Consider the following 26,977-nt stretch of genomic DNA (forward strand, 5'->3'; position numbering starts at 1 on the left):
TTTCTCTTTTTTTCTCCCTTTTTCTATCATTTTTTTCTCTCTCTACCTTCCACTCTCCCCTCTCTTGCTCTCTCTCTCTTTCTCCCTCTCTCTCTCCCTCTCTGTGAGAACGCCTGCCCCACCTCTCCTGCAGCCCCCTCGCTGATAGCTGGGACGAAAGCGCTCTCAGCTAAGGGACTGCGAGAGGGGCAAGGCGGGCATTCTCAAAGCGCTCAGAGCGGCTACCGGCCAAATGAGGAGGATGAGAAGCCGTAGCCGCCAGCGCTGCTGCAGGAGGACCCGTGTCCCAAGAAAGCCGGTGAGAGGGGTGGATTGGGTGGGCGGGTGTTAGCGGCAAGGGAGCCGGAGGTGCTGGGGGGGTGGGGGGTAGCTGACATTCAAAACAAACTTTGCCGGCCTCCGCACTTTTGTCGCTCCCTGCCCCCAACTTCAAGCCCGGCTCCTTGCGCTGCCTTGAAAAAGGGTGCGTGGGGGTAGTTTTTGGCTGTCCATAGCCAAAAATGGTGTTTTTACTTCCGCACCGCTATTTTGCGGAAATTCGACTTTTCACGGGCAGTCTTGGAACGCAACCCCCGCGAAAATCGAGGGAACATTTAAAACAGCTTTTGAACAAAGTGTATGTAATTAATGCATTCTGTTATGAATGCATTTATATTAACCAATTGTTTCCTCAAATGCTATGAATAAATGATTCAAGGTCCAAGCAACCTTAAAAAATAAGTTTACAAATGATTCACAGTCCCATTTTTCCTCCATTTTAGTTGCCAAGACCATCTTCTTCTCTTTTCCGGTATGCTTTGTTTAACATTTGTATTTCTTCTTGATAACCTTCTTTTTCAAAGTGCTGTCTTTTACTGTTCTGTCTGTGAGCTTCGACAGTGTCAGGAATGGATATGTTGAGATCACTGTTGGGGTTACTTGACGGTATGAAGAGCGAATAAGACGCTGTTTCTCCTAAATCACATGAGACAAATCTATTTTCTTTCCGAGAATAACGTAAGGATGGAGAGCGGACCTGGGCAGAGGATTGGCTAATATTACTAATGATGGAAACAGTGTCCATGGCTTCTTCATTGTCACAAATTTCAAGCACCTCTAAATGAATCTTCACATTGGTGTCAGTAAATGTGGTTGGAGAATCCTCGGGATTTGGCTCATGGCCCACACTTTTGGAGCGATACACTTCAATTTTCTTGGACGTGGGGGTGATTTTTTGTCCTTCTGAGCTTACCTCATATGTAGATAAAGAGAGGGTTTTTCCTGTGGGAGCTTGGAGAGACACAGTTCCTTGAAATGCACACAGAGGAATAGCTAAGGCACCGCCTGAACGCTGAAATGAGAAAAATAGTTATTATTTAATGTTGCTTCCACAAGCAAAAAAAAAAAGTTGTCAACAATCCAATTATATCTTATTACTTTCACTGCTGTGTGGAGAATATCTTTTAAAGGCTGTAGATGTCATTTACAGTATAAAAATATATGCTGCTTTTTCACAGTTTTTATTCTGAATGTGTAAAAGAGAATTTATTTATCATGTATTGACTCCTTCTGTTTCCTACACAGTTGCACAAAACTCTCTATTCCTTTTTATGTTTTAACCATTGAGACAATTTTGTCCATGCAAGTATCAGCACCTGTTCTATGTTTATTTATTCATTCATTCATTCATTCATTCATTCATTCATTCATTCATTCATTCATTTATTTGATTCGACTTCTATGCCACCCAATCCCAATGGGACTCATTGGGATTGGGTGGTTGTTTAAATTTAGAAGCTAAGCAGAATTAGCCCTGGTTAATACTTGAATAGAAGATCAAGACTGTACACGATTTGTGACATTTTTTGTCAGTTTTCAACTTTTGCTTCTGTACTCCAGCAAAAAATGGGGCAATAAATGTCCCAGGTTTGCTTTACATTTTTGTTTAATGACTGTTGCAAAAATGTAATTTTTAATCTGGTCATGTGATGCTTTGACTTACGATCATAATGACTTATGACTATAATTTTGGCTTTGAAATAATTATGTTGCAAATTGATCACTACCTGTATCTCTATAGTAGAAAAATATGCAAAATATATTTGCAGTAGAAAAAATATATCAAAGATGGATTCATTTTCATTTTATTTTTTCATTACCCAGGCTGTTGAAAGCGCAGAAAGTTTTATTATTTCTAAAGACAGGAAGAGAGAGAATCAACTTTATGAGATCAAGGCTACAATCTGATACACATTTTTACTGAAAGAAAAACATCTCAATCTACTCCTGAGTACACATAAGCTTAGTTTATAGAAGACATGAATATCAAGGGGGAAAAATAGCCAGATTTCCATGCTATAGGGAATCAAAAAATTATGTTCCTTTTTCCCAGAAAAAAAATAATAGTTTTTTTCTGTACTGAGCGCCTTGATTATGATGACCAATACATTAGAGAAACACCTTTCAGCTGTGGCGAGGAGGGCGTTCGCCCAGGTTCGCCTGGTGCACCAGTTGCAACCCTATTTGGACCGGGAGTCACTGCTCACAGTCACTCATGCCCTCATCATCTCGAGGCTCGACTACTGTAATGCTCTCTACATGGGGCTACCTTTGAAAAGTGTTCGGAAACTTCAGATCGTGCAGAATGCAGCTGCGAGAGCAATCATGGGCTTCCCCAAATATACCCATGTTACACTAACACTCCGCAGTCTGCCTTGGTTGCCGATCAGTTTCCGGTCACAATTCAAAGTGTTGGTTATGACCTATAAAGCCCTTCATGGCACCGGACCAGATTATCTCAGGGACCGCCTTCTGCTGCACGAATCCCAGCGACCAGTTAGGTCCCACAGAGTGGGTCTTCTCCGGGTCCCGTCAACTAAACAATGTTGTTTGGCGGGACCCAGGGGAAGAGCCTTCTCTGTGGTGGCCCCGGCCCTCTGGAACCAACTCCCCCCAGAGATTAGAATTGCCCCCCCTCCTTGCCTTTCGTAAGCTACTTAAAAGCCACCTCTGCCGCCAGGCATGGGGGAATTGAGATATCCTTTCCCCCTAGGCCTTTACAATTCTATGCATGGTATGTCTGTATGTATGTTTGGTTTTTTTTATATTAATGGGTTTTTAATCATTTTTAGTATTGGATTATTATTGTACACTGTCTTATTATTGCTGTTATCCGCCCCGAGTCTGTGGAGATGTGCGGCATACAAATCCAATAAATGAATGAATGAATGAATGAATGAATGAATGAATGAATGAATGAATGAATGAATGAACCACCGATACATGGATCCATTTTGTCTTTCTGGTGAATGTAGAAAAGCATGTCAAATGAAAATGTGTGAAAAGTATATCTAGTTTCGCCAATAAAATCAGTAATCCAAATGGTGAAGAAGTTATGAAATGTTATTCAGCTCTAGTGGTGTAGTGCTTAGAAAGCGATATTGCAGGCTGATACTTTCCCCAACCAAAAATTGACCCAAACTTCCATCCTTCCAAGTTTAGTAAAATGGGGACCCAGATTGTTGAGGGCAATATGCTGACATCTGAAACGATTTACAGAATGCTATAAAGCACTATGAAGCAGTAGTACTATTGCTATTGTATCCTAGACAGATTGACGCGTATTGCAGTGTATGGGCTGCCATTTAAGGAGAAAGAAATGCCGGCTGTAAATGTTGAAAGATTCTTCTGCACTTTATTTTCTTTCTAAAATACTTTTGTATTCATGTCTGCAGCTTGGAGCCTCCATTTAAAATCTGTTCAGGACATACACCTACTGAGATGAAATGTTCAAACACCCGACTGGATACAAAGGGAGATTTTGACTTCAGGCTTACTAATTAGATTTCTGGCAGAAAGTAGTCACTATTGCAGGCTATAAAAAATTTCTGGAGGTATTAGAAGCAGTTCAGGCAGAGTGAATCTTGTTGAACAGAATGGAAATCTAAAACCATCTGTGAAATGGATCTCTGATTCAGTTTCTGTGATGGAATATGTATATGACCGTGGAGGATAAGGGGGTAGTTACTGCCTTGGACAAGAGTCCGAAACCCTCCACTTCACTCCTCCACTCGAAACAGAATACCCTATGAAAATAGACTAACAATCCTGGGTCTAGAAAGCTTAGAACTACGGCACCTAAAACACGATTTAAGTATTGCCCACAAGATCATATGCTGCAACGTCCTACCGGTCAATGACTACTTCAGCTTCAACCGCAACAACACAAGAGCACGCAACAGATTTAAACTTAATATTAACCACTCCAAACTTGACAGTAAAAAATATGACTTTAACAATCAAGTTGTCGAAACGTGGAACTCATTAGCGGACTCAATAATGTCAACCCATAACCCCCAACATTTCTCCCTTAGACTATCCATGATTGATCTCTCCAGGTTCCTAAGAGGTCAGTAAGGGGCGTACATAAGTGCACTAGTATGCCTTTCGTCCCCTGTCCAATTGTCTTTCTTTTATTTCATATATCATGTATATTCTCTTCCTTTCATATATCTTCTCCTCTATTTTTACATATTATCTTTATATGTATTACTTCATGTCTATTCTCTTCCATATGTATTGTGTATTGGATAAGTAAGTAAGTAAGTAAGTAAGTAAGTAAGTAAGTAAGTAAGTAAGTAAGTAAGTAAGTAAGTAAGTAAGTAAGTAAGTAAGTAAGTAAGTAAATAAGCAAGCAAGCAAGCAAGCAAGCAAGCAAGCAAGCAAGCAAGCAAGCAAGCAAGCAAGCAAGCAAGCAAGCAAGCAAGCAAGCAAGCAAGCAAGCAAGCAAGCAAACCCACCAACCAACCAACCAACCAACCAACCAACCAACCAACCAACCAATCCCTGGTCTGTGGTCTGTTTGAAACCAGTCCATGAGAGAAATGGACAAGCATGCATGCATGAAGCTCCAGTCGTGCAAATGGACAAGTGTGCACACACACGTGCAAAGGTCCCTCTGCACATGTGAGTGAAGCTTCATGTGTGACTGCAATTGCCTGCTGCTGTGCATGAGTAGAGCTTTGCACATGGACAAATGGATTTCTGCACACTCATGTTCACCTGCCACTCGTATGTCCCCCTGTGCCAGACTAGGCTGGGTCAGGCCTCCAAGCTGGAAAGTTTGGGGATTACTGGGCTAGGAAACAATCCGACAAGTGAAGGATGAGCCTCCAATGGATTAACAATCAGAGAAAGAAATTAAGGAAGTACCTGCCCGAATTAATCAGGTGGTTACAAGGAATGGTGGGGAGTTGGACCTTTAGATTTGCAAGCTTCTGTTAATGTAACCTTACAGTAAAGTAGAATTAGCTCATCTAATCATGTATCCTGTTTAGTTTGCACAGGTAGGCTGACAGTTTCTAATTATGGAATTATGTGCAAGACCATAATTAGGCAAGAACTAACAGATATGTTTGGGAGATCTGTTTTTATCTCTTTCTATTGTTAACCATGCCCTTTCATTGCTTTTCCTTTTTACTTTTCTTCTCTCTCCTTGCAGTATCTCTCTCCCCAGCAAGAAAAGAAGGAGGAAGGGAGGGAGGAGAAAAGAAGACAGGAAGAGAGGACAGGAAAGAGACAGAGAGAGAGAATATATATATATATTTCTCTGAAAAAGAATTATGAGCAATCATGTAATGAAAAGATCTATGGAAAACAATGACAATGTCTATGTGGAACAATTTAATTTAAAGAACATCTTTCATTTTCCCTGGTGTTGAGTGATAGTCTTAATTCAACTCCCCCCCCCCCCCACATACAGTGATACCTTGTCTTACGAACTTAATTGGTTCCGGGATGAGGTTTGTAAAGTGAAAAGTTTGTAAGATGAAACAATGTTTCCCATAGGAATCAATGGAAAAGTGATTAATGTGTGCAAGCCCAAAACTCACCCCTTTTGCCAGTTGAAGTGACCATTTTTGCACTGCTGGGATTTCCCTGAGGCTCCCCTCCATGGGAAACTGCACCTCCGGACTTCCGTGTTTTTGTGATGCTGCAGGGGAATCCCAGCAGGGGAATCCCAGCAGTGCAAAAACGGGTGCTTCGCTGGTAACGGAAGTCCGGAAGTGGGGTTTCCCAGCGAGGGGAGCCTCAACGAAATTGCAGCATTGCAAAAACACGGAAGTCCTTGAAACCCCACCTCCGGACTCCTGTGTTTTTGTGATGCTGCAATTTCACTGAGGCTTCCTTCACTGGGAAACTCCACCTCCGGACTTCCATTGTCAATGAAGCACCCGTTTTTGCGCTGCTGGGATTCCCCTGCAGCATCGCAAAAACACAGAAGTCCAGAGGTAGTGTTTCCCATAGAGGGGAGCTTGAGGGGAATCCCAGCAGCATAAAAATGGACGTTTCACTGACAACAGAAGTCGGCAGGCGGGGCATCCCAGTGGCAGCGGCTTGAGTTTGTAAGGTGAAAATAGTTTGGAAGAAGAGGCAAAAAAATCTTAAACCCTGGGTTTGTATCTCGAAAAGTTTGTATGGTGAGGGGTTTGTAAGATGAGGTATCACTGTATTTATCACAAGGACATACTGCAGTGCCACTCAGCAAGAGGTAAAAAAGAACTTGGAGAGAAGATGAATGGAAAGAATAAAGGATGAATGCATAGATGAGAGATTGTTTGGATATACTCAGTAATGGGCAGCCAAAATTTTTACTGCCACACTGTGGGTGTGGCTTATTTTGTGGGTGTGGCTTAATGGTCACGTGACTGGGTAGGAGTGGCTTGCCGGCCATGTGACCAGGCGGAAGTGGCTTGAACAATCATCATCGTTCAAATGAACTGTTAAGTCCTCAACTTACAACCTTACTAGTGTTGCTCGCTAGGGTGACAATTTGCTTCAAGTTTCCCATGCTCTCCTTCCTGGGTCACCTTCCCACCCCAAGCTGGATAGCTAGGCAAACAAGTGCTGCCAGAAGCATAAATGCTGCCAGCACCGCTTCCACCCAGGCCTTCTGCTTGCACCTCAGGCGTGAGCTGGCCGTGTGAGGCTGGAGGGGAGACGGGCAGGAGAGATTGAAGCTCGTCAGGAAGGAGGAAAGAGGGAAAAAGCAAAAAACGCAGCAGCAGGGAGGGAAAGGAGAGCCGAGACGAGACCAGTAATCCATGAAGTGACAGCTGCCAATCAGCTGGAGTTGCACACACCTCTTCATTTCCACCAGTGGAACTGCATTCCACCCCATTCTGCCTGCTACCCATCCCTAGATATACTGTATATTAATGCATTCACAAGCTAAACACTTTCCACTCTTGCAATCTATATATTATCACAAGCTCACATTCTTGTAGGATAGCTAGAAAATGGGACTATGTAGCAAATCACACAGAAGGAAGCATGGAATTGTACCGTTAAAAGCCTATTTCAGTTTCAAAGGAACCTACCACAATCTGGGTTTAGTTCTGTTCAGCCACTACTTGGAAGGAAAACTTTTGGTCTGAGGGAGAGAAAAACTCTATCAAACACCAGAGTGATTATTCTTTAGGTTACAAGTCTGAAGACCTACATTGATTTGTTCCTGATGAGAATTCTGAAAATGTCAAAATGAATCCTTGAAGAATATTTACAACTTTGTTCCCGCAACACTCTTTATTTCCATGTGTCTTCTCACTTGCCTCTCCCACAAATCAGATCTTCACTATTTTCTTGTTTGACTGTTTCAAAAGGATATTTATTATTATTATTTATTTATTCATTCATTCATTCATTCATTTGTCCAATACATAATACATATGGAAGAGAATAGACATGAAGTAATATAAATAAAGATAATATGTAAAAATAGAGGAGAAGATATATGAAAGGAAGAAAATATATATGATATATGAGATAAAGGAAAGACAATTGGACAGGGAACGAAAGGCACACTAGTGCACTTATGTACGCCCCTTACTGACCTCTTAGGAACCTGGAGAGGTCAATCGTGGATAGTCTAAGGGAGAAATGTTGGGGGTTAGGGGTTGACACTATTGAGTCTGGGAATGAGTTCCATGTTTCGACAACTCGATTGTTAAAGTCATATTTTTTACAGTCAAGTTTGGATTGACTGAATATAATATTGACTGAAATGTATTTATTTATTTATTTATTGGATTTATATGCAGCCCCTTTCCAAGGACCCGGAGCAGCTTACAACATATAAAAGGAAACAATGAAATACAGTAGCTAAATCAATTAATTAAAACTAGGCAAACTAATCTAAAATCCCCAATTATGTGAAAAATCAACCATGCACAGTATCATTACTTCTGTCTTTAGATCCTTTTTATATAAAAAAAGTATTCTTTTTTCCTGAGAACTGCCTAGATTTCTGTGATGATTGGCAAGCAATAAATATCCTAAATGCAACATTTTAGAGATGGAGACAGATGGTTTTGGAGTGATGTGCACCATAGCCATAGTCGCACAGTGGTTAGAGTGGAGTACTGCAGACTACTTCTGCTGATCACCAGCTGCCAGCAGTTTGGCAGATGGCATCTCACCAGGCTCAAGGTTGACTCAGCCTTCCATCCTTCTGAGGTGAGTAAAATGAGGACTCAGATTATTCGGGGCAATATACAGTGGTCCCCCGATTATAGCGAGGGTTCCGTTCCAGGACCCCTCGCAATGATCGGTTTTTCGCGAAGTAGCGGTGCGGAAGTAAAAACACCATCTGCGCATGCACAGATGGTGTTTTTACTTCCGCCGCAGCAGCGAGGAGCCGAAGATTGAGGTTTCCCCGCCGCCCACGCAAACTCCTCGCTGCTGCCGCGCCCGCCGCTTGTCTGCCCGCCGCTTGTCCACCGCCTGCCCGCGCGCCCGCCCTTCGCCCGCCCACGCCGTTCGCTCGCACCGCTTCCCAGCTGAGTCCTGAAGTGAACTTCCGCGTTTGGCTTCAGGACTCAGCTGGGAAGCGGCGCTGGGGTTTCCCTGCCGCCCACGCAAACTCCTCGCTGATGCCCGCCACTCACCCTCCCGCCAGCAAGAGGGGGAAGACCCAGGGAAGCCGCCCAGCAGCTGATCTGCCCGGCGCCATCTACGCATGCGTGGCCATAGAAAAAAGGGCGCGCATGCGCAGATGGTGTTTTTACTTCCGGGTTGAAAAATCGCCATATAGCCGTTCGCAATGATCGGGATCGCGATACCCGGGGGATCACTGTATGCTGACTCTGTATGCCACTTAGAGTGGGTTACAAAGCACTGTGAAGCGGTATATAAGTCTAAATGCTAATTCTAATTACTCCATAAAGTAGCTACTGTAGCCACAATTGGGTAAATGAATGAGACAAAAACAAAGGTAAAATTTAATGAAATGTATTTGATGTTTAAATTAATTGAAATTATATCAAAGAACTCCTGTGGAGTTAATTTTTTTTCTCCTTATTAGGAAAGGATGGAAAAAACCAAGGGGAGAGAATCAGTTGGACAGCTAGTAGTTATTGTAGGAAAGTATTAAAGGAACAAAATTGATTTCTTTGTTTAGGAATAGTGGGAGAACCCAACAGTGTTCGGGTTCGGCATGTTTGGACGAACTTTAGGCAAAATTCGGCCGAACCTAAACCAAACCCGAACCTGAACGGGGAATCCCACCAAGAGATTCCAGGGGCAGAGCTTTGACATCACGTATACCGGCAGGTTGCTAAGAATGCCAAGGTTATCAATTCCTGGATATCCATGGAATCCAGGAAGTGATCACCTTGGCGTCCTTAGCAACCTGCCGGTGATGTCAAATCTCCAAATGCCGAACACGACCCCCAACTTTGCCTGAAGTTTCAAAAAATTTCGGGTTCAGGTTCAGCATACTGAACACTGCAAAATTCAGTACAGACCCGAATTGTGCGGGTTCGGGTCGCCCATCACTATTTAGGAACCCAAATAATGGCTTTGTTTTAGTTTGCTGAAGAGGAGAAGTTCGAAGTAATTCAATAGTTAATTTCTCATAGAAAGATATTCCCACAGGAGAAGAAGGATTTGTTGAGCTGGCATCAGAGGTGGAATTTTAAATTACAAGAGGAAAGCAAAAAAAAAAGAACAAGGAGTGAAGAAGAGATGTAGCATCTGGCAACTAAGATGGACCTAAACAGCAGTGACTGTTATAGATTGATGGTTTTAATAAAGAGTGGAGACGGCTGTTAATCTAAATGTGACTAGACAGTGCTATACTAATTAAGGTTTGTTTTGTTTTCAGGATATTGGTTCAAGGTGAATGTGAAGCCTCCCGAAACAGACCTGGCTATGATCCAGAAAAATGTATCAGACAAAGAGCATGAAACTTTAATCATTAATTACCAATGAGACAAATATTTAAAATCATCAATGAGATAACATTTGTACATAATTTCTATTTTGTATACTCAATTAACTTTTTTGAGGAAGGAAGTACATTTGATTGAATGGCCCAGTGTTGCACAATTATTTGCATCCCAAAAGTGCTTTTTAAAAGGCAACTGCATTTGCTTGCTTGCTTTTTTTTCCTCCTTCAAAATGTTATGCTTGTCATTCAAGAAACTTTTTCAGTTACTGAAGAATAAAAGAGTGATATTGCATCACTAAGGAGACATCTCTCCGATATCTTGGTTGACCCCCAGATAGAAAAAAAAAATGCTAGGAAGGCCACAGGACCAAGAGAAAGGGGTGAAGGAATGTGTCAGGAAAATTAAGAAGAGCAGGGTTACCGAGTACAGTCACATTTTTAAAATTAAAATTTCATGGCAACACTTACAGCCCCAGACTTAGATGAAAGGATAAATTTTTGAAAGATATATCATATATGGAAATTATTTGTGGGCGAAAGACATTATTCTACAAGAAAAATAAACAGAAAATGGACATTTTTAAAAAATAAAGGTAAATTGATTTGATGATACTTTGCTCTATCAAAACAAGGATGGAACTGGAACTCTGGATCCAACCTGAAAGTTTTCAAAGCATTTAGTTTGGAATGTTGACTTTTCTGCTGCGTATGGCTTTGTAACCAGTACATGCAAGTCTCTCCTTATCTCATATATCATATATCTTTTCTCCCTTTCCTATATTTTCTCCTCTATTTTTATATCTTTTCTTTATATATAATACTTCATGTCTATTCTCTTCAATATGTATTGTGTATTGGACTAACTAACTAACTAACTAACTAACTAAATAAATAAATAAATAAAATAAGTTTGCAAGATCAATTTCTTATGTAGGGAACGGAGGTGGGTTCCTCCTGGTTCGGAACAGTTTGCCTGAACCAGTAGCCAGCCGCTGGTGGCATCACAATGGTATCACTATTTTTTATAATACTTTTTATGGGGCTTTAGTTTGTTATGTTTTAACTTTAGATAATGTTCGACTTCTTTTACTGTTTTGTATTTCGTTATTTATATTCTTCTCATACTATTATTGTAAGCCACCCTTAGTCCTTCGGAATTGGACGGCATAGAAGTCGAATAAATAAATCACACAACCGGTTTTGTTGGAGCCAGTCTGTACACGCCACCATCTTTTGGGGAGGAATTTTTTCCTGTATTTTTTTTTCTTCTGTGCATGTGCAGAAGCTGGGTTTCTGGCACTGTGTATGCATCACCATCTTGTTTTCAGCTTTTAAATAAAAAATTAAAAAATAGCATTGCACATGCAAGCACAAACAAAGCTCACATGCGCCCATGAGGCGTGGCCACGTGGTGTGGGAGGAAGTGAACCGGCAGTGAGGTAAGTTTGAAACTACCCCTGGTAAGGAACACAAAGAAAGGCAGTTGATTGTTGTGGCAGACTCAGCCATACAAGTAGCTGGCCTGTGAACTTTACTTTAAGAGACATCCTTGAAGAACTATTTGAGGGATGGACATTTTTTGTTTGTTTCTGCTTCTATTTTCTCACCTCACTTTAGTTATTTCATTTTATTTTATTTTTATATTTATTTATTTATTTTATTTTAGTCTTTGGAAAGGGGCGGCATACAAATATAATAATAATAATAATTATTATTATTATTAATATTTTATTTTATTTTATTTTATTTTATTTTATTTTATTTTATTTTATTTTATTTTATTTTATTTTATTTTATTTTATTTTATTTTATTTTATTTTATTTTATTTTATTTTATTTTATTTTATTTTATTTTATTTTATTTTATTTTATTTTATTTTATTTTATTTTATTTTATTTTATTTTATTTTATTTTATTTTATTTTATTTTATTTTATTTTATTTTATTTTATTTTATTTTATTTTATTTTATTTTATTTTATTTTATTTTTTATTTTATTTTATTTATTTATTTTATTTATTTTTATTTTTTTAAAAAAATTATTCTATTTTTTTTATTTTTTTTATTTTTTTATTTTTTATTTTATTTGCCGCTCAATCAAAATTGGACTCAGAGCAGATTTGTTAAGATTTGCTTGCTGTGCAGGTTAATCTGCTGGGAAACGGGGAAAGGGGGAGAAGGAGAGGAAAATGGAATAATTGAACAGTTATTTGGTGGGGTTTTGCTTGCTCATGTCTTCTTATATATGATCATACATTCCTCCAAGTTTATTTATTCAGATCTTATTTTTAACTTATCTAATTTTTTGTTTATCTTAGTAGGTCTGTCTAGACTGTATTATTTCAGTTCCTCATTCATTTATCTTCATTCTTCCAACTCATGTTTAATTCCCTTTCTAATTCATTTGCTGTTTTCCACTTGTACATATCTATCTTGAGTAAATGGGCCCAAGACATGTGTGAGATTAGGTTACTATAAACTGAATTAGAATTAACTATGTTTTCCTTTGTCATGTCTTTAATTATTCTGTTATTTATTTGATTTCTATGGTACAAGAAATCTGAAGCCTAAGTTACTCTGAACAGTATACATAATTTAAAAAATATGATCTGTCACTAGAGCCACAATGGCAACACAATTTGATTGGAGCTGATTTCAAGGAGAAAACTATAGGCTATAGTAGTAAAATTTCAGTATTGGAAGCTATTGATTAAAATAGTGACACACATCATGTTTCTTGCTCCCTTTCTGCTTTATTATGTTGCTTATCTGGAAAAGAAATAGTTTGATTGGTGTGCATGTTGAATCTTGAATTTTGAATCTCCAAGTGGAATAAGGGCTGGTTTACACCTAATAATTTAAATTTCTGAAAAGAAGGCAACATACGGAAGCGTTTGATTTTCTATTTATTTTTTCGGAACCTCTGCCACTTCAGAACAGCACATCTGCCTGTTTAGTATCACTGTAAACAGATAAAATCTGAGCTCTGTTGGATTGTGAAATGATTTTTTTTTAGTCTGCTGCCCTATGAGAAATCTGAGAGATGAGAATACAAATCATCTTTTTTAATCACGAACCCCAAATTATTAGTTTTTAAAAGGTATGCCAATCTGATTTAATAGGTAATATTTAGCCACTCTGATCCGTTTCCATGATCAGTTCCTATTAGCTCTTTGTTTTATAGATCCAAGCCAAAACATACTCCATCATAGAATAATAGAATAGATGAACTGGAAAAGACATTATAGATTATATAAACCAACCTCTTCCTCTGCACAGGAATCCATTAAACCTTTTCTGACAGCTTCCATTTGAAAACCAAAGTAAGAGTGTCCAACTGTTCTAGACAGACTGTTTCTATCTGTGGGGAAGTTCTCCTAATTCTCAGACTGAATCACCTTGCATGACCAGTTTATTTAACCATTTTGGACTTAGTGTCCAGACCGTTTAACATCTTGGTCTCTCTTCTGACCTCTAACTAATTCAGATCTCTTGAAACACTTCGTCCATGATAGGATGTTGCTCAGTGGTGGGATTCAATTTTTTTAACTACTGGTTTTCTATCTATCTATCTATCTATCTATCTATCTATCTATCTATCTATCTATCTATCTATCTATCTATCTATCTATCTATCTATCTATCTACCTATCTACCTATCTACCTACCTACCTACCTACCTACCTATATATCTATTTAGTCCAATACACAATGAGGGTTTTAGTGGGTATGTATCTATATACACATAGTAAAAATACATGATGAAGGTTATAGAGGAGATATTCATAATAAAATAATAGAAAAGAAGGTATAGTAATAGAACATATCAATGAAAGAATAGAAGAAGAGATATAGGAATAGAAGAAAGGTATAGGAGATATAGGAGAGCAATAGGACAGGGGACGGAAGGCACTCTAGTGCACTTGTACTTGCCCCTTACTGACCTCTTAGGAATCTGGATAGGTCAACCATAGATAATCTAAGGGTAAAGTGTTAGGGGCTTGGGGATGACACTATGGAGTCTGGTAATGAGTTCCACACTTCGACAACTCGGTTACTGAAGTCATATTTTTTACAGTCAAGTTTGGAGCGGTTAATATTAAGTTTAAATCTGTTGTGTGCTCTTGTGTTGTTGTGGTTGAAGCTGAAGTAGTTGCTGACAGGCAAGACGTTGCAGCATATGATCTTGTGGGCAATACTTAGATCTTGTTTAAGGCGTCTTAGTTCTAAACTTTCTAGGCCCAGGATTGAAAGTCTAGTCTCATAGGGTATTCTATTTCAAGTGGAGGAGTGAAGGGCTCTTCTGGTGAAGTATCTTTGGACATTTTCAAGGGTGTTAATGTCTGAGATGCGATATGGGTTCCAAACAGATGAGCTGTATTCGAGGATGGGTCTGGCAAAAGTTTTGTAAGCTCTGGTAAGTAGTGTGAGATTGCCAAAGCAGAAGCTGCGTAGGATTAGGTTTACAACTCTTGAAGCCTTCTTGGCTATATTGTTGCAGTGGGCTTTGGCTTGGTGGGTGTGGTGTGGTGTGGTGTATCTTGGTGGGTCTGTCTTGGTGGGTGTGGCAGGAGAAGGATACTGAGAGTCATCAAAATATATTATATTGAAGATGACACAACAGAACAAGAAAAAAAGAGCTACAAGTAAATGTGAATATGTTCCGCGTACGTGTTTCAAAGTAGAAGCCATTTCTTGGAGCTCTGAGAATTGAGACTGTAGGTTTCTTTTTCAAGGTGAATTCATTCACATAAGAAAATCAATTATTGTACAACTTTTGTAACACTTTTTATGGTAGGTTTACAGTAAAGTTCTTATGTATTTTTGTATGTTTGAATTTTTTTTGTATTATGCTGTCTAATGTCTGTTAATAAGTTTTTTAACATTTATATTCAATTAAATTTTTTAAAAAAGAAAATTAATTATTGTAACTGAAGAGTAGATAACCTCAACAAGATAAATATTGCCATTGTTTAGAAAACCCCATTGTAACAGTGCCACTCATAGAGAGCCTGTCCTTCAATTGCTTCAGGCAGGATGCCTAGCTACTCAAGCTTAATTCTTTATTATCGCACTAAAGACATGGTAGAAAATTGTGGAAGCAAGAATAACAGCTTCCCTTTCTCTATGTCCTTCCAACACAGAGAATGCAAATACATACATATCAGACATGATTCTCGATTCATGAATAAAAGCACAGGAAGAAACTCTCAAAATAATTTGGTAGATAATATAATAAGCATGGATTTTGACCATTCCATAATTCAAAGGAACAAAAACTATAATTGTATTTTTGGATAAAGAAAAGCATGCATTTCTCCCCCTTTTTACACCCCCCCTGCCCCCCTGGTTAGTATTTCAGACATTCATCCAGCTTAATTACTGACATCTCTAAAGAGCCCAAAATATATGCGGATCTTATTCAGAACTGGAAGAAATATTTCAGGCTATCCCAAATCATGTTACAGTAGCGATCAAGCAAAACAGTAGCAATCTGTTTGTATTTATATCTCGAGCCACATTCATGTTAAAATGGAAATCAGATGCCAAATTACATGCCAAGAAAACTAAATTTACCTCCTATGACATTTGCATGATTTGTATATTTTTCGTACAGAATTATTAGCTTATTCTTAGGGTATTATATTGGCCTTAAAAGTGCTTCTAATGGACAGACTGTTCAGTTTTTAGAACAACACATAATAGGGATGGAATAAGTAAACTATCCTGGGAAATCATAAACTCCATTTTAAGAATGCAATGTACATAATTCAGGCTGAAATATGACAATTATTCTAGGAGAAGTTGAAGTTGATGAAATTTTAATTTTTATGTAGTGGTTAACTATATTACTTGAACATCCTGGTTTAAGAGCCAGGACATTTGGGAATCTATTCACAGAGTCACTTCTTAGCATGCAAGTATAAGCTGGAATGGCTGAAAACGTAATGTAGCATATTAAGATAGAATAAAAAGTAATTTACTACAGTTTCCTGGTCTACTCCTTGCCCCAACATAATATTTTCTTACATTTGTTGGAATTCATTATGACTTTTATTGTTTTACCAATATATAAAATATAAAAATAAAAATAGGAAATTAAGGGAAGGAAAAATAGGGAGGGGAGGGAAAGGAAAAAGGGGAAGGCATAAGAGAAGAGGGAAAAAGTGTTGACTTTCAACTCTTTTTAGCACAGTACAAGATAACATTCCATCTTTTTACTTACATTTGTTGAGCTAAAGAAGGCTGTATTGTGTGCGTGAATGTGAGTGTGAATGTACATACATTGGCAGTTCTGTGTTAGCAAAAACTTCAGAAGAGAAGGATTTAGGGGTAGTGATTTCTGACAATGGGTGAGCAGTGTGGTCGGGCAGTGGGAAAAGCAAGAAGGATGCTTGGCTGCATAGCTAGAGGTATAACAAGCAGGAAGAGGGAGATTGTGATCCCCTTATATAGAGCGCAGGTGAGACCACATTTGGAATACTGTGTTCAGTTCTGGAGACCTCACCTACAAAAAGATATTGACAAAATTGAACAGGTCCAAAGACGGGCTACAAGAATGGTGGAAGGTCTTAAGCATAAAACGTATCAGGAAAGACTTAATGAACTCAATCTACATAGTCTGGAGGACAGAAGGAAAAGGGGGACATGATCGAAACATTTAAATATGTTAAAGGGTTAAATAAGGTTCAGGAGGGAAGTATTTTTAATAGGAAAGTGAACACAAGAACAAGGGGACGCAATCTGAAGTTAGATGGGGGAAAGATCAAAAGCAATGTGAAAAAATATTATTTTATTGAAAGAGTAGTAGATCCTTGGAACAAACTTCCAGAACACGTAGTTGGTAAATCCACAGTAACTGAATGTAAACATGCTTGGGATAAACATATATCCATTGTAAGATAAAATACAGGAAATAGTATAAGGGCAGACTAGATGGACCATGAGGTCTTTTTCTGCCGTCAGTCTTCTATGTTTCTATGTTTCTATACAAGTAGTACTCGATTTATAATAGTACATTTAGTGACCATTCAACATTCAAAAAAGTAATTTATGAGCATAGTTCACACTTATGACCCTTGTAGCAACCCCAAAATGATGTGATCAAAATTCAGATGCTTGGCAACAGGTTCATACTTACGCCCGTTGCTATGTCCTAAGGTTGTGTGGTCACCTTTTGCAACCTTTTGACAAGCAAGTCAGTGGCGAAGCCAGATTCACTCAACGGAGGGTTTACTAATTTATCAACTACACTGATTCACTTGTCAACTGTGGCAAGAAAGGTCATAAAATGGGGCAAAACTAACTTAATAAATATCTCACTTAACAACAGAAATTTTGGGCTCAGTAGTAGACGTAAGTGTCTATTTCCACATGCGTGCAAGCAAAAAAAGGTTGCTGGAAAACGGGCGCATCTACGTTTCCGTGCACAATTTCACTATGTGCAAGGGCACAGCAGCGTAACTCTGCTGAAACTCATGGAACTTCCAGAGCCGTGGAAGGGAGCCCAATTAGGCATTCCGGCTAGTAGCCCACCCCTGATGAATCCGTAAGAAAATACAACGTTCAGTTCATTTTGTTTCTATCAACTTTGTGAATATCTGGGTGAGTTTAATTTGTATAATAAGCCCACTGAACTGTTCTGATGAGCTTGTAGATGAAGAAAAAAAGGGACAGGGCTTTTTCCAGCACCGTATGAATGCTTCAAAGTCCTGATAAGGCAAGAACTGGAGAATCAATCAATCAAGATTTTTCATTCTTGGTTGCTTTTGCTCATTTGAAGGCAAGTTCAATTCAAATGGGAGGTTTTTCTTCTTTTAAGGACAGTATTAAATGTCCATAAAAGAAGGAGCAGATTTCATCAGTAAATGTAAATGTATTTTTGTTGGCAGTTTCCCAATTTTCAAATATCTTTCTCTAATGTAATATTATTTTTCTCTATTATTTTCTCACATATGCATTTTAGCACATTTTGCTCTAATGCATCTATGAATATTATTTGTTTTTTTTTAAAAAAATAGCAAGCAGCATTGTAACCTTTGGAAAGTTATTATATTCTGATTTGAGTATTGGTAATATCTGAATAAAATAAAATAAAACCTTGTATCCAAATGCAAACTAAATAAATTGATATCTTTTCCCCCCCAAAGGATTTAGCTTGAGTCTAAATCGGACAAAAATATATTTGTTATCAATCTATCTGGCAACATAATCTATTATTTTAAATAGTGGAATGTTTTTGTAGATAGTACATAGATATGGAAGAGAGAGGGGGGAGGGGAGAGAGAGAGAGGAGATAGATGGTAGAATAGAAAGAATAGCATAGCATAGCATAGAATAGCATAGCATAGAATAGAATAGAATAGAATAGAATAGTTGGAAGGGACCTTGGAGGTCTTCTAGTCCAATTCTCTACTTAGGTATGGAACACTACCCCATTTCAGACAAATGGTTAGCCAACATCTTCTTAAAAATTTCCAGTGTTGGAAGATTCACAACTTCTAGAGGCAAGTTTTTCCACTGATTAATTGTTTTAACTGTCAGGAAATTTCTTCTTACTTCTAAGTTGATTATCTCCTTGATTAGTTTCCATCTATTGCTTCTTATTCTATCCTTAGGTGTTTGGGAGAATAGTTTGACTATATCTAGATAAATAGATAGAGATATATACTGTATATATTGATATTTTGATATGTCGCTATGTTGATAGATGGATGGATAGAGGGGTGGATAGATGGATGGATAGATGGATGGATGGATAGATGGATAGATCTGAGAGAGATAGAGATAGATAGATAGATTGATTGATTGATAGAGAGAGAGAGAGAGAAAGAGAGAGAGAGAGAGAGAAAGAGAAGGAATATTCCAGTTGCACAAAAGAAAAGTAAAAACTCAAAACAATGTACCGTTCCTCAACAAATTTGTGAATACAGACATACTTAAAAGTTCCATGTACAAAAGGCCTAAATATATTTGTCATTTTGTCAAACTTTAATGTTAAAAATGATGTTAGGTAGAAAAAGTAATACTAATTTTTAATGTGTTTAATGTGATGTTTGGCATATTCCCAGTGTCTAATAATAGGAATGCAATGTGCATTTTCTGCTCTCTGGAAAATATCTATTTAGATGGAAAAGAATTTTAAACAGAAATGCTTTTCTTTCTACGATATCCTTTTATGCTACTATTTTAAGAGACAACTATGAAGAAAAATAGGATAGATTGTCTCTTTAAAATTGAACACTCTAATTGGATGAATTCCTCTGGCAGTCCTAACAGCACATTTTCAGAATGGTCCATATGAATTTGACATAAATAAGAGAGGTAGCATTTCAAAATGTAATACTTATCTCATATTGCATTAAAGTAATAGAGTGGAATATTCTAAATGGCTTGCTTTTGCTCTAACACAATTATAGCACAATTAAATTAAATTAAATTATATATAATCATATGGGAATTAGAATATACTGTATATGGACATTGTATATAATTATCTATGCATTTATGCATCTATCTATCTTTTATTTATTTATTTGTTATACAAATATAATATTGTAGTATGTTTAACATAATACAGTGGTACCTCTACCTAAGAATGCCTCTACTTAAGAACTTTTCTAGATAAGAACCGGATATTCAAGATTTTTTTTGCCTCTTCTCAAGAACCATTTTCTACTTAAGAACCTGAGCCTGGAAAAATTTCCCAGGAAATTTGAGAGCGGCACGAAGGCCCAGCCAGTGTCCGGCCATTCCCCCTTTAATCCCAGCCATCTCGGGCTTTTCTGGGCTACCAGAGGAGCCTTTCGGTGGCGATTAAGGAGGCTTCGGCAGTCCAGAGCGAACAGAGCGTTTTCCTTTCTCTGGACGCTTGGAGAGGGAACAAACCACTTCACTATGGTGACTCCCTCACACTGCCTCCCATACACCGGGCACGAGGTTCCCTCCGGGGAAAGGCAAAGGGGGGTGCTTCACCCCAACTGGATCAACTCGGCTTCAGCCAAACCGAGAAGTCACCACAGTGAAGGAAAGGCACTGGGTACAAAGTGAATGAGGGAGAGGAGAGGGGAACCCTTCAGCATGGGAAGGCAGAGGAAGTAGGTAGCAGCAGCAGCAGCAGCCGCTGCCTTTCGGTCAAAGGAGTGGGAGATTCCCTCCTCTCGCCCACCTAGGTTTCTCTCTCTGGTGCAGTGTATGGGAGGTGCTGCTCCTCCTCGCCCCCTCAGAGTCCCTCTTTTTTTTTTAAGCCTTAAAGTTTTGGATTTTTTTTTATTCCCCTCACCTCACTTTCTTCCTTCGGCAGTGACTGTCCTCCTCCTCCTCCTCTTCCTCCTCATTCTCCCACCCAAATCCTGAGCTTTTATTTCTTTCCTAATGGGTTTGCACGCATTGTTTGCTTTTACATTGATTCCTATGGGAAAAATTGCTTCTACTTACAAACCTTTCTACTTAAAAAACTGGTCATGGAATGAATGAAGTTCTTAAGTAGATGTACCACTGTATAAGTATAAAGTAGAGATAGAAAAGATCTATCTATCATATCACTTTATGCATTCTAATAGTTTTGGTAGCTACTTTAAATTTAAAATCATTGTTTGAGATGTGAATCATTGTCTGACATATAGAAGATGTGGCTTGCATACTTTTTTACCATTTCATGTATTCTTTTCTAACCTTGAGATACCAAGCTGAATCCATTGGGAGCCACTTCATTTAATATATTGTAATGACATTCCAAATGTCAATACCTTTGTTTCCTTGAATATTTTCTTGATTGTCTGGGGCTCATATTGCTTCTCTGTTATTGTTTCCTACTAATGGGTTTGTTTTGCTTTTAGAATATTTGTGCATTCTGTGTTGAAAATGTGAAAAACAATAGGCCATTGCTTTTAGCCTTCAAAGCCACATGATTGCAGCAACTGAAATGGGTGACAATGATAAGTGTTTTGTTACTATCTTTCTCAAAAAGAAAAAAAAATAGGCATTGTATCTCCTGTAATTGACTTGTAGGAGAAGTGAGTCCAGAGCTGCTATCCTATAAGAATACAAGAATAAAGCATATTAAATTGAGACCTGTTTCTGAAAAGGCATATATAAAATTTAACAATAGTTCTGAAAGAAATAGGAGATACAACTTTCCTGATCAAGAAGTATGTAGAAAACCGAAGCCATCTTGGAGCTTCAGTGTTGCCACGCTGGAGCGGGGGATAGGCAGGGAGGATTAGAGATAGCTGAGGTTATATAGCCAAAATAAAAGAATTTATCTTGGGAACCAAGGAAATTCTCCCACCTGGTTGGAGGAAGGAGGATGGATGAAATACTCCTTTTAAACAGATGCAATTCTGATTTTTACAAAGCATCTGCCCTATGCTTTATTGAATCCAGGGTTTCAGATATTTAAAGCAGACAGGATTGTAGAACTATCGGGGGGGGGGGGGGAGAAAGGGGTGAGGCTAATGTATGTATGTATGTGTGTGTGTGTGTATATATATATATATATATATATATATATATATATATTATATATATATACACACACACACACACACACACACACACACACACACATATGACGGTCTTGGTATATTTGGGTTTCTTCCCGTGTAGGATTTGGACATTTCTGGCGACGTTTCGACGAGGTCTCACTCGTCATCTTCAGGCTGGTGTTTCTGTCCTTCTTCTCAGGCGAAGAGAAGGACAGAAACACCAGCCTGAAGATGACGAGTGAGACCTCGTCAAAACGTCGCCAGAAATTTCCAAATCCTACACGGGAAGAAACCCGAATATACCAAGACCGTCATACCTGTACCCGTGAAAATCTACGAAAACAAATATATATATATATATATATATATATATATATATATATATATATATATATATAACAGCTGGTTTCAGGCCATAACTATAATATACAAATCCTGTGATGAAGTTACTTATCAACTGCAACCATGTGAATTTACATCATTTCTACTAATTGCAGTATATATCCTGCCACAAGCCTGTGTAAACAAGGCTTTATGAACTCTAGCTGATCAGATTATGGAGGCTGAAGCCAAATACCCAAATTCACTGGCCATTATTTTAGGCGATTTTTACAAAGGTAACTTAAGCAAAGAGCTTCCAAAATACTTTCAGTATGTCAATTGTCCAATACTCTAGATAACTGCTACACAACCCTAAAAGATGTTCATTGGTCCTTACCACGAGCAGCTGTGGGCCACTCTGATCATTCCATAATTCACCTTATAATTGCTTATAGACAAAGATTTAAAACCACAAAATCAACAATTAAATCAGTGAGGACATGAACTGAAGAGGCAGAGTTAAAGCTACAGGCTTGCTTTGACTGCACAGACGGGAATATTTTTGAAGATACCTCTGCAGACCTGGATGAACTCAAAGATACTGTAACATCAAAAACCTGTTTCTCAAAAACAGCTTTCTGGATTAATCTTTCCTTAATCTGATGCTCCCTAGATGCAACTTCTTCAATTCTTCTGCTTCTCTTTGATGCTTTCTCAAAATGCCCAAAATTGCCCCTCAAAGTGTTAATTTCATACACACCCTCGCTTTCCTGGAGAGTGAAACATATTTGGCAAAAGACACTGCTGTGCAGTCAATCACCATTACATATAAAATGACAAATATTAAAAGAAGAGTTCCCTAGAAACCATAATCTTGAAAAGATTATGTATCATAATTTTTATGAATTTGAGCATTCAAAACAGTAGGAATGACATATATTAAAGATATGGAAACAATATCAATAAACAAACTTGCTGTTGACAAATATGACTACTATAGTAGTGAAATGCAAAGTTATTACTATTATTTTTTTAAGTAAAGAAAACTCTTCAAGGCTATTTATCTTTAATAAATTTTTAAAATGCCGGCTAAAGTCCTAAGATTTTAAATTATTTGTTATCTTTAATAATTGTTTGATGGCCTACTGGGAGAAAGAGTATAATCACTGGGAGTTGGGCAGCACATAAACAAATTATTATAAATTCAATATAGGAAAGAGTTGTAAACCTAATTCTATGTAGCTTCTGCTCTGGCAATCTCTCACTACTTACCAGAGCTTACAAAACTTTTGCCAGACCCATCCTCGAATACAGCTCATCTGTTTGGAACCCATATCGCATCTCAGACATTAACACCCTTGAAAATGTCCAAAGATACTTCACCATTCACTCCTCCACTAGAAACAGAATACCCTACGAGACTATACTTTCAATCCGGGGCCTAGAAAGCTTAGAACTAAGATGTCTTAAACATGATCTACGTATTGCCCACAAGATCATATGCTGCAACATCCTGCCTGTCGGCGACTACTTTAGCATCAACCACAACAACACAAGAGCACACAACAGATTTAAACTTAATATTAATGGCTTCAAACCTGACTAAAAAATATGACTTCAGTAACCAAGTTGTTGAAGCGTGGACTCATTATCGGACTCCATAGTGTCATCCCCAAACCCCCAACATTTTACCCTTAGATTATCCACGGTTGATCTCTCCAGATTCCTAAGAGGTCAGTAAGGGGCGAGTACAAGTGCACTAGAGTGCCTTCTGTCCCCTGTCCTATTGCTCTCCTATATCTCCTATACCTTTCTTCTATTCCTATATATTTTACTATGAGTATATCCTCTATAACCTTCATTATGTATTTTACTATGTGTATACCCACTAAAACCCTCATTGTGTATTGGACAAAATAATAAATAAATAGATAAATAAATAAACCAACCAACCAACCAACCAACCAACCAACCAACCAACCAACCAACCAACCAACCAACCAATCAACCAACCAACCAACCAACCAACCAACCAACCAACCAGATATAAGTAAATGTAATAAACAAATAAGCAAGCAAATGAGAAAATTGCTTTTTTTTCTTTTTTCCTTATCACCAGAACTGTGAACAAAATGTGATGGATCTGCACTTTCGTTTTTTGAATCCCTGTGATGAACTAAATTGAATTGTTTGCATGGACTTGTTTTCATGATTGATAATATGTGGGGCTTCAATCTACGTATATCTCAGTAGTGTAAGAAGTAGTATTTTTATGTCGTCACATAAAGAGTCCTGCACAGAAGATGCCATTCTTACAAGTCTGGGTGATGTAGCTTCAGGTAGAAGTCTGCTGAAGATTAATTTCTGAAAATGAGTGAAAGATCCCCCTGAGACCAAAGTCACACTAAGGAATAGCTAAATTTCAGCGAAAGCTCCTTTTGATCAAGCCTTCTTGTAGCTAAAGCTCTACTTGAGTGAATAATTGCTATAGTATAATAAACCTTTCTGAAAGAATAGAGTACAAGGCCCAATCAAATTCATTTTGCCTAATGTATATGTACTGAATGAATTTTGCCATTAGAGAAAAATGCTACTGAATAATCATGAGAGGAGCACTAACAGCATCAATTTTGCAAGTTCAAGATGACCCTGAGAGAAGGGTGAAGGAAAAGGCTGGTAACACAGCCCATTTCTTTAGTAAAATGCCAGGTTCTTTTGTTGTGATTTAGTTCAGTGCTGAGAAGGGAATGCACAATACCCTCTTCAGAGGGCAAAGTCTAGTATTTGAAAGTCCCTTAAATAAGGGAGCTCCAGGCAAGAGTCAAGTGGACAGCTGAGCCCTAGGAAGGAATCTATTCTCCACCATCCTCTAATAATAAACTTATTGAAGCAAACATGAAGTACGTTACTATTTGTTCTGTTGGGCTCCCTGGTAGAATCCTCCCGAAAATTCAAAGGTACAAATTTCAGACACACACACGTTTGTAAATTCAAAACAATGTTCTTTATAATGGAAATTCAAATAAACTAAGCACTCTTTTTGTATAGCAAAGAGCACTCTTCTCCAAACAACCTGGTAATTTGTACAAGTCCCTTATCAGTTCTTAGGTACTTAGCTTGCAGCTGTGAGGTAATTCACAGTCTTTCTTCTTTCACAAAGTGAAACACACTTTGCTCTGCTTTAGTTTCAAAGCGGGAAAAATCAACACACAAAGGTCAAAGTCAGCAAGACAGGCACAAAATACAATGATCAAATAATCCTCCACAATGGCAAAAACCACACGCTGCTATTTATAGCAGCCTCACTAATTACAACAGCCCCACCCAACCACAGGTGGCCTCATTTTCTTTGATAATAATCTCTCAGTTGTTGCTGCCTATGCATCGCTCTCCTCATGCGTGGCTATATCATTAACTCTTGTTCTGAATCTAAGGAGGAGACAGATAATTGATCTCCTTCTGAGCTGTCTGCCAAACTTTCCTCCTCCCTGTCACTCATGTCTTCTTGGTCAGAGGAGCCTTCATCAGCAGATTCCACCGGGAGCAAAACAGGCCTGCGGCATGTGGATGTCTCCCCCACATCCACAGTCCTTGGGGCAGGAGCTGGGCCAGAGCTAACCACAACACTATTTTTGTTTCAAAACCCTCTAACAAGTAAAATATTACCATGGGGAAATCTATATGCTGCCTCGTATGTATGTATGTATGTATGTATGTATGTATGTATGCGTGCATGCAGGCATGTAGCTATCACTAAACTTCAACCAGATAAAAAGAGATAACAAAAATATTCTCATCCTCCTTTGTAATGGCCAAAAGTAGCATTATGCTGAAGGAGTGGGTCAGCAATAGCATGAAGCTTTTGGAATTAATGCTGAAAAAGATGTCCATATTCTTTCAAGTTAACTAAGAACATGTATAGTATGTATTGACTAGAATATGGTTTTGACATTTATTTTTTAGAAGGCAAATTGGTGAGGCTAGCAGGAAGTAATTTGCTTACCTTCCTAAGCAGAAAAAAACCCCGAGCTCCAATTGCAAAACTACATATTTCTGCTTCTAACAAACTGTTATTTAACAGCAAGAAAGAACAAGCAAGGGAGAGAGATTGGCCTGGAAGGCAATAGGGGCAATTGCAGTATTTATTTATTTATTCATTTGGTCGGATTTCTATGCTGTCCTTCTCTGCAGATTCAGGGCGGCTTACAACAAAGGAATACAATACAATATAATGCAATGAGTGAAATCCACCCAACACTAAAAACTAATAGTTAAAATCCAGTAGTATAATAAGCATTCATTCAACAGCCATCACACAATCGCATCTATGACCAGTGCAAAATCTAACACTCATTAAGTCGTCTTAGCCATAATGTTAGCAATATGTAAGTTTAGGTTTATATAATCAAACATAATAGTCTTTGAAACTGCAAAGAAAACTAGAGGAGCAGAGAGATGAATTTTATACCATGAAGAGGTTCAAATTTATTTATTCAATTTTAATTTCAAAACTTCTTCCTATATTTTCCTCAAGCTTTCATGATGATTTAGTCCTAGTGGATTTAATTAAAAGTCATTAAGTCAAGCTCTTGATGAGGTTCCTTTAAATGAAATGGATCCGTACCATTCTTAAACTATGATTAAAGTTTAAAAATTCATGGAATATTTCAAAATCAGAACTAGTCCCAGCTTTAATTTCAATTTTATTTAGCACTATTAGCAAGAGAAAATGCTGTTTATTATTACTATGTATTTTATTCATTAAACATGAAACTCAGTCAACCAAACATTTTATAAAGTGTCATAAATACTACTGATGATATTCTGAGTATCACAGGGTTTTTTTCAGTTTCTCTGTTGTTATTGTAGGAAGCTGCAATTTCTTGATGTGTTTTGTGAAATTCTTGGACATAGTACCAAGTGCTCCGACGACAATGCGTATCACCATTATTATTGTTGTTG

The 26,977-nt window shown here is 38.1% G+C and overlaps 1 protein-coding gene across 1 annotated transcript in view; it reads right to left on the reverse strand.

Annotated features, from left to right (window-relative positions):
- Nucleotides 1-757: 757 nt before the first annotated feature.
- GPR149 (G protein-coupled receptor 149) overlaps nt 758-26,977 on the reverse strand; it is a 43,710-nt gene continuing 17,490 nt past the window's right edge. The window contains exon 4 of the mRNA XM_070754124.1: nt 758-1,330. Within this exon, the coding sequence (XP_070610225.1) occupies nt 758-1,330 (573 nt within the window). The remainder of the gene's footprint in view (nt 1,331-26,977) is intronic.

This window comes from Erythrolamprus reginae, chromosome 5, assembly GCF_031021105.1.
Source record: "Erythrolamprus reginae isolate rEryReg1 chromosome 5, rEryReg1.hap1, whole genome shotgun sequence".
In the NCBI taxonomy this organism is placed as follows: Eukaryota; Metazoa; Chordata; class Lepidosauria; order Squamata; family Dipsadidae; genus Erythrolamprus; species Erythrolamprus reginae.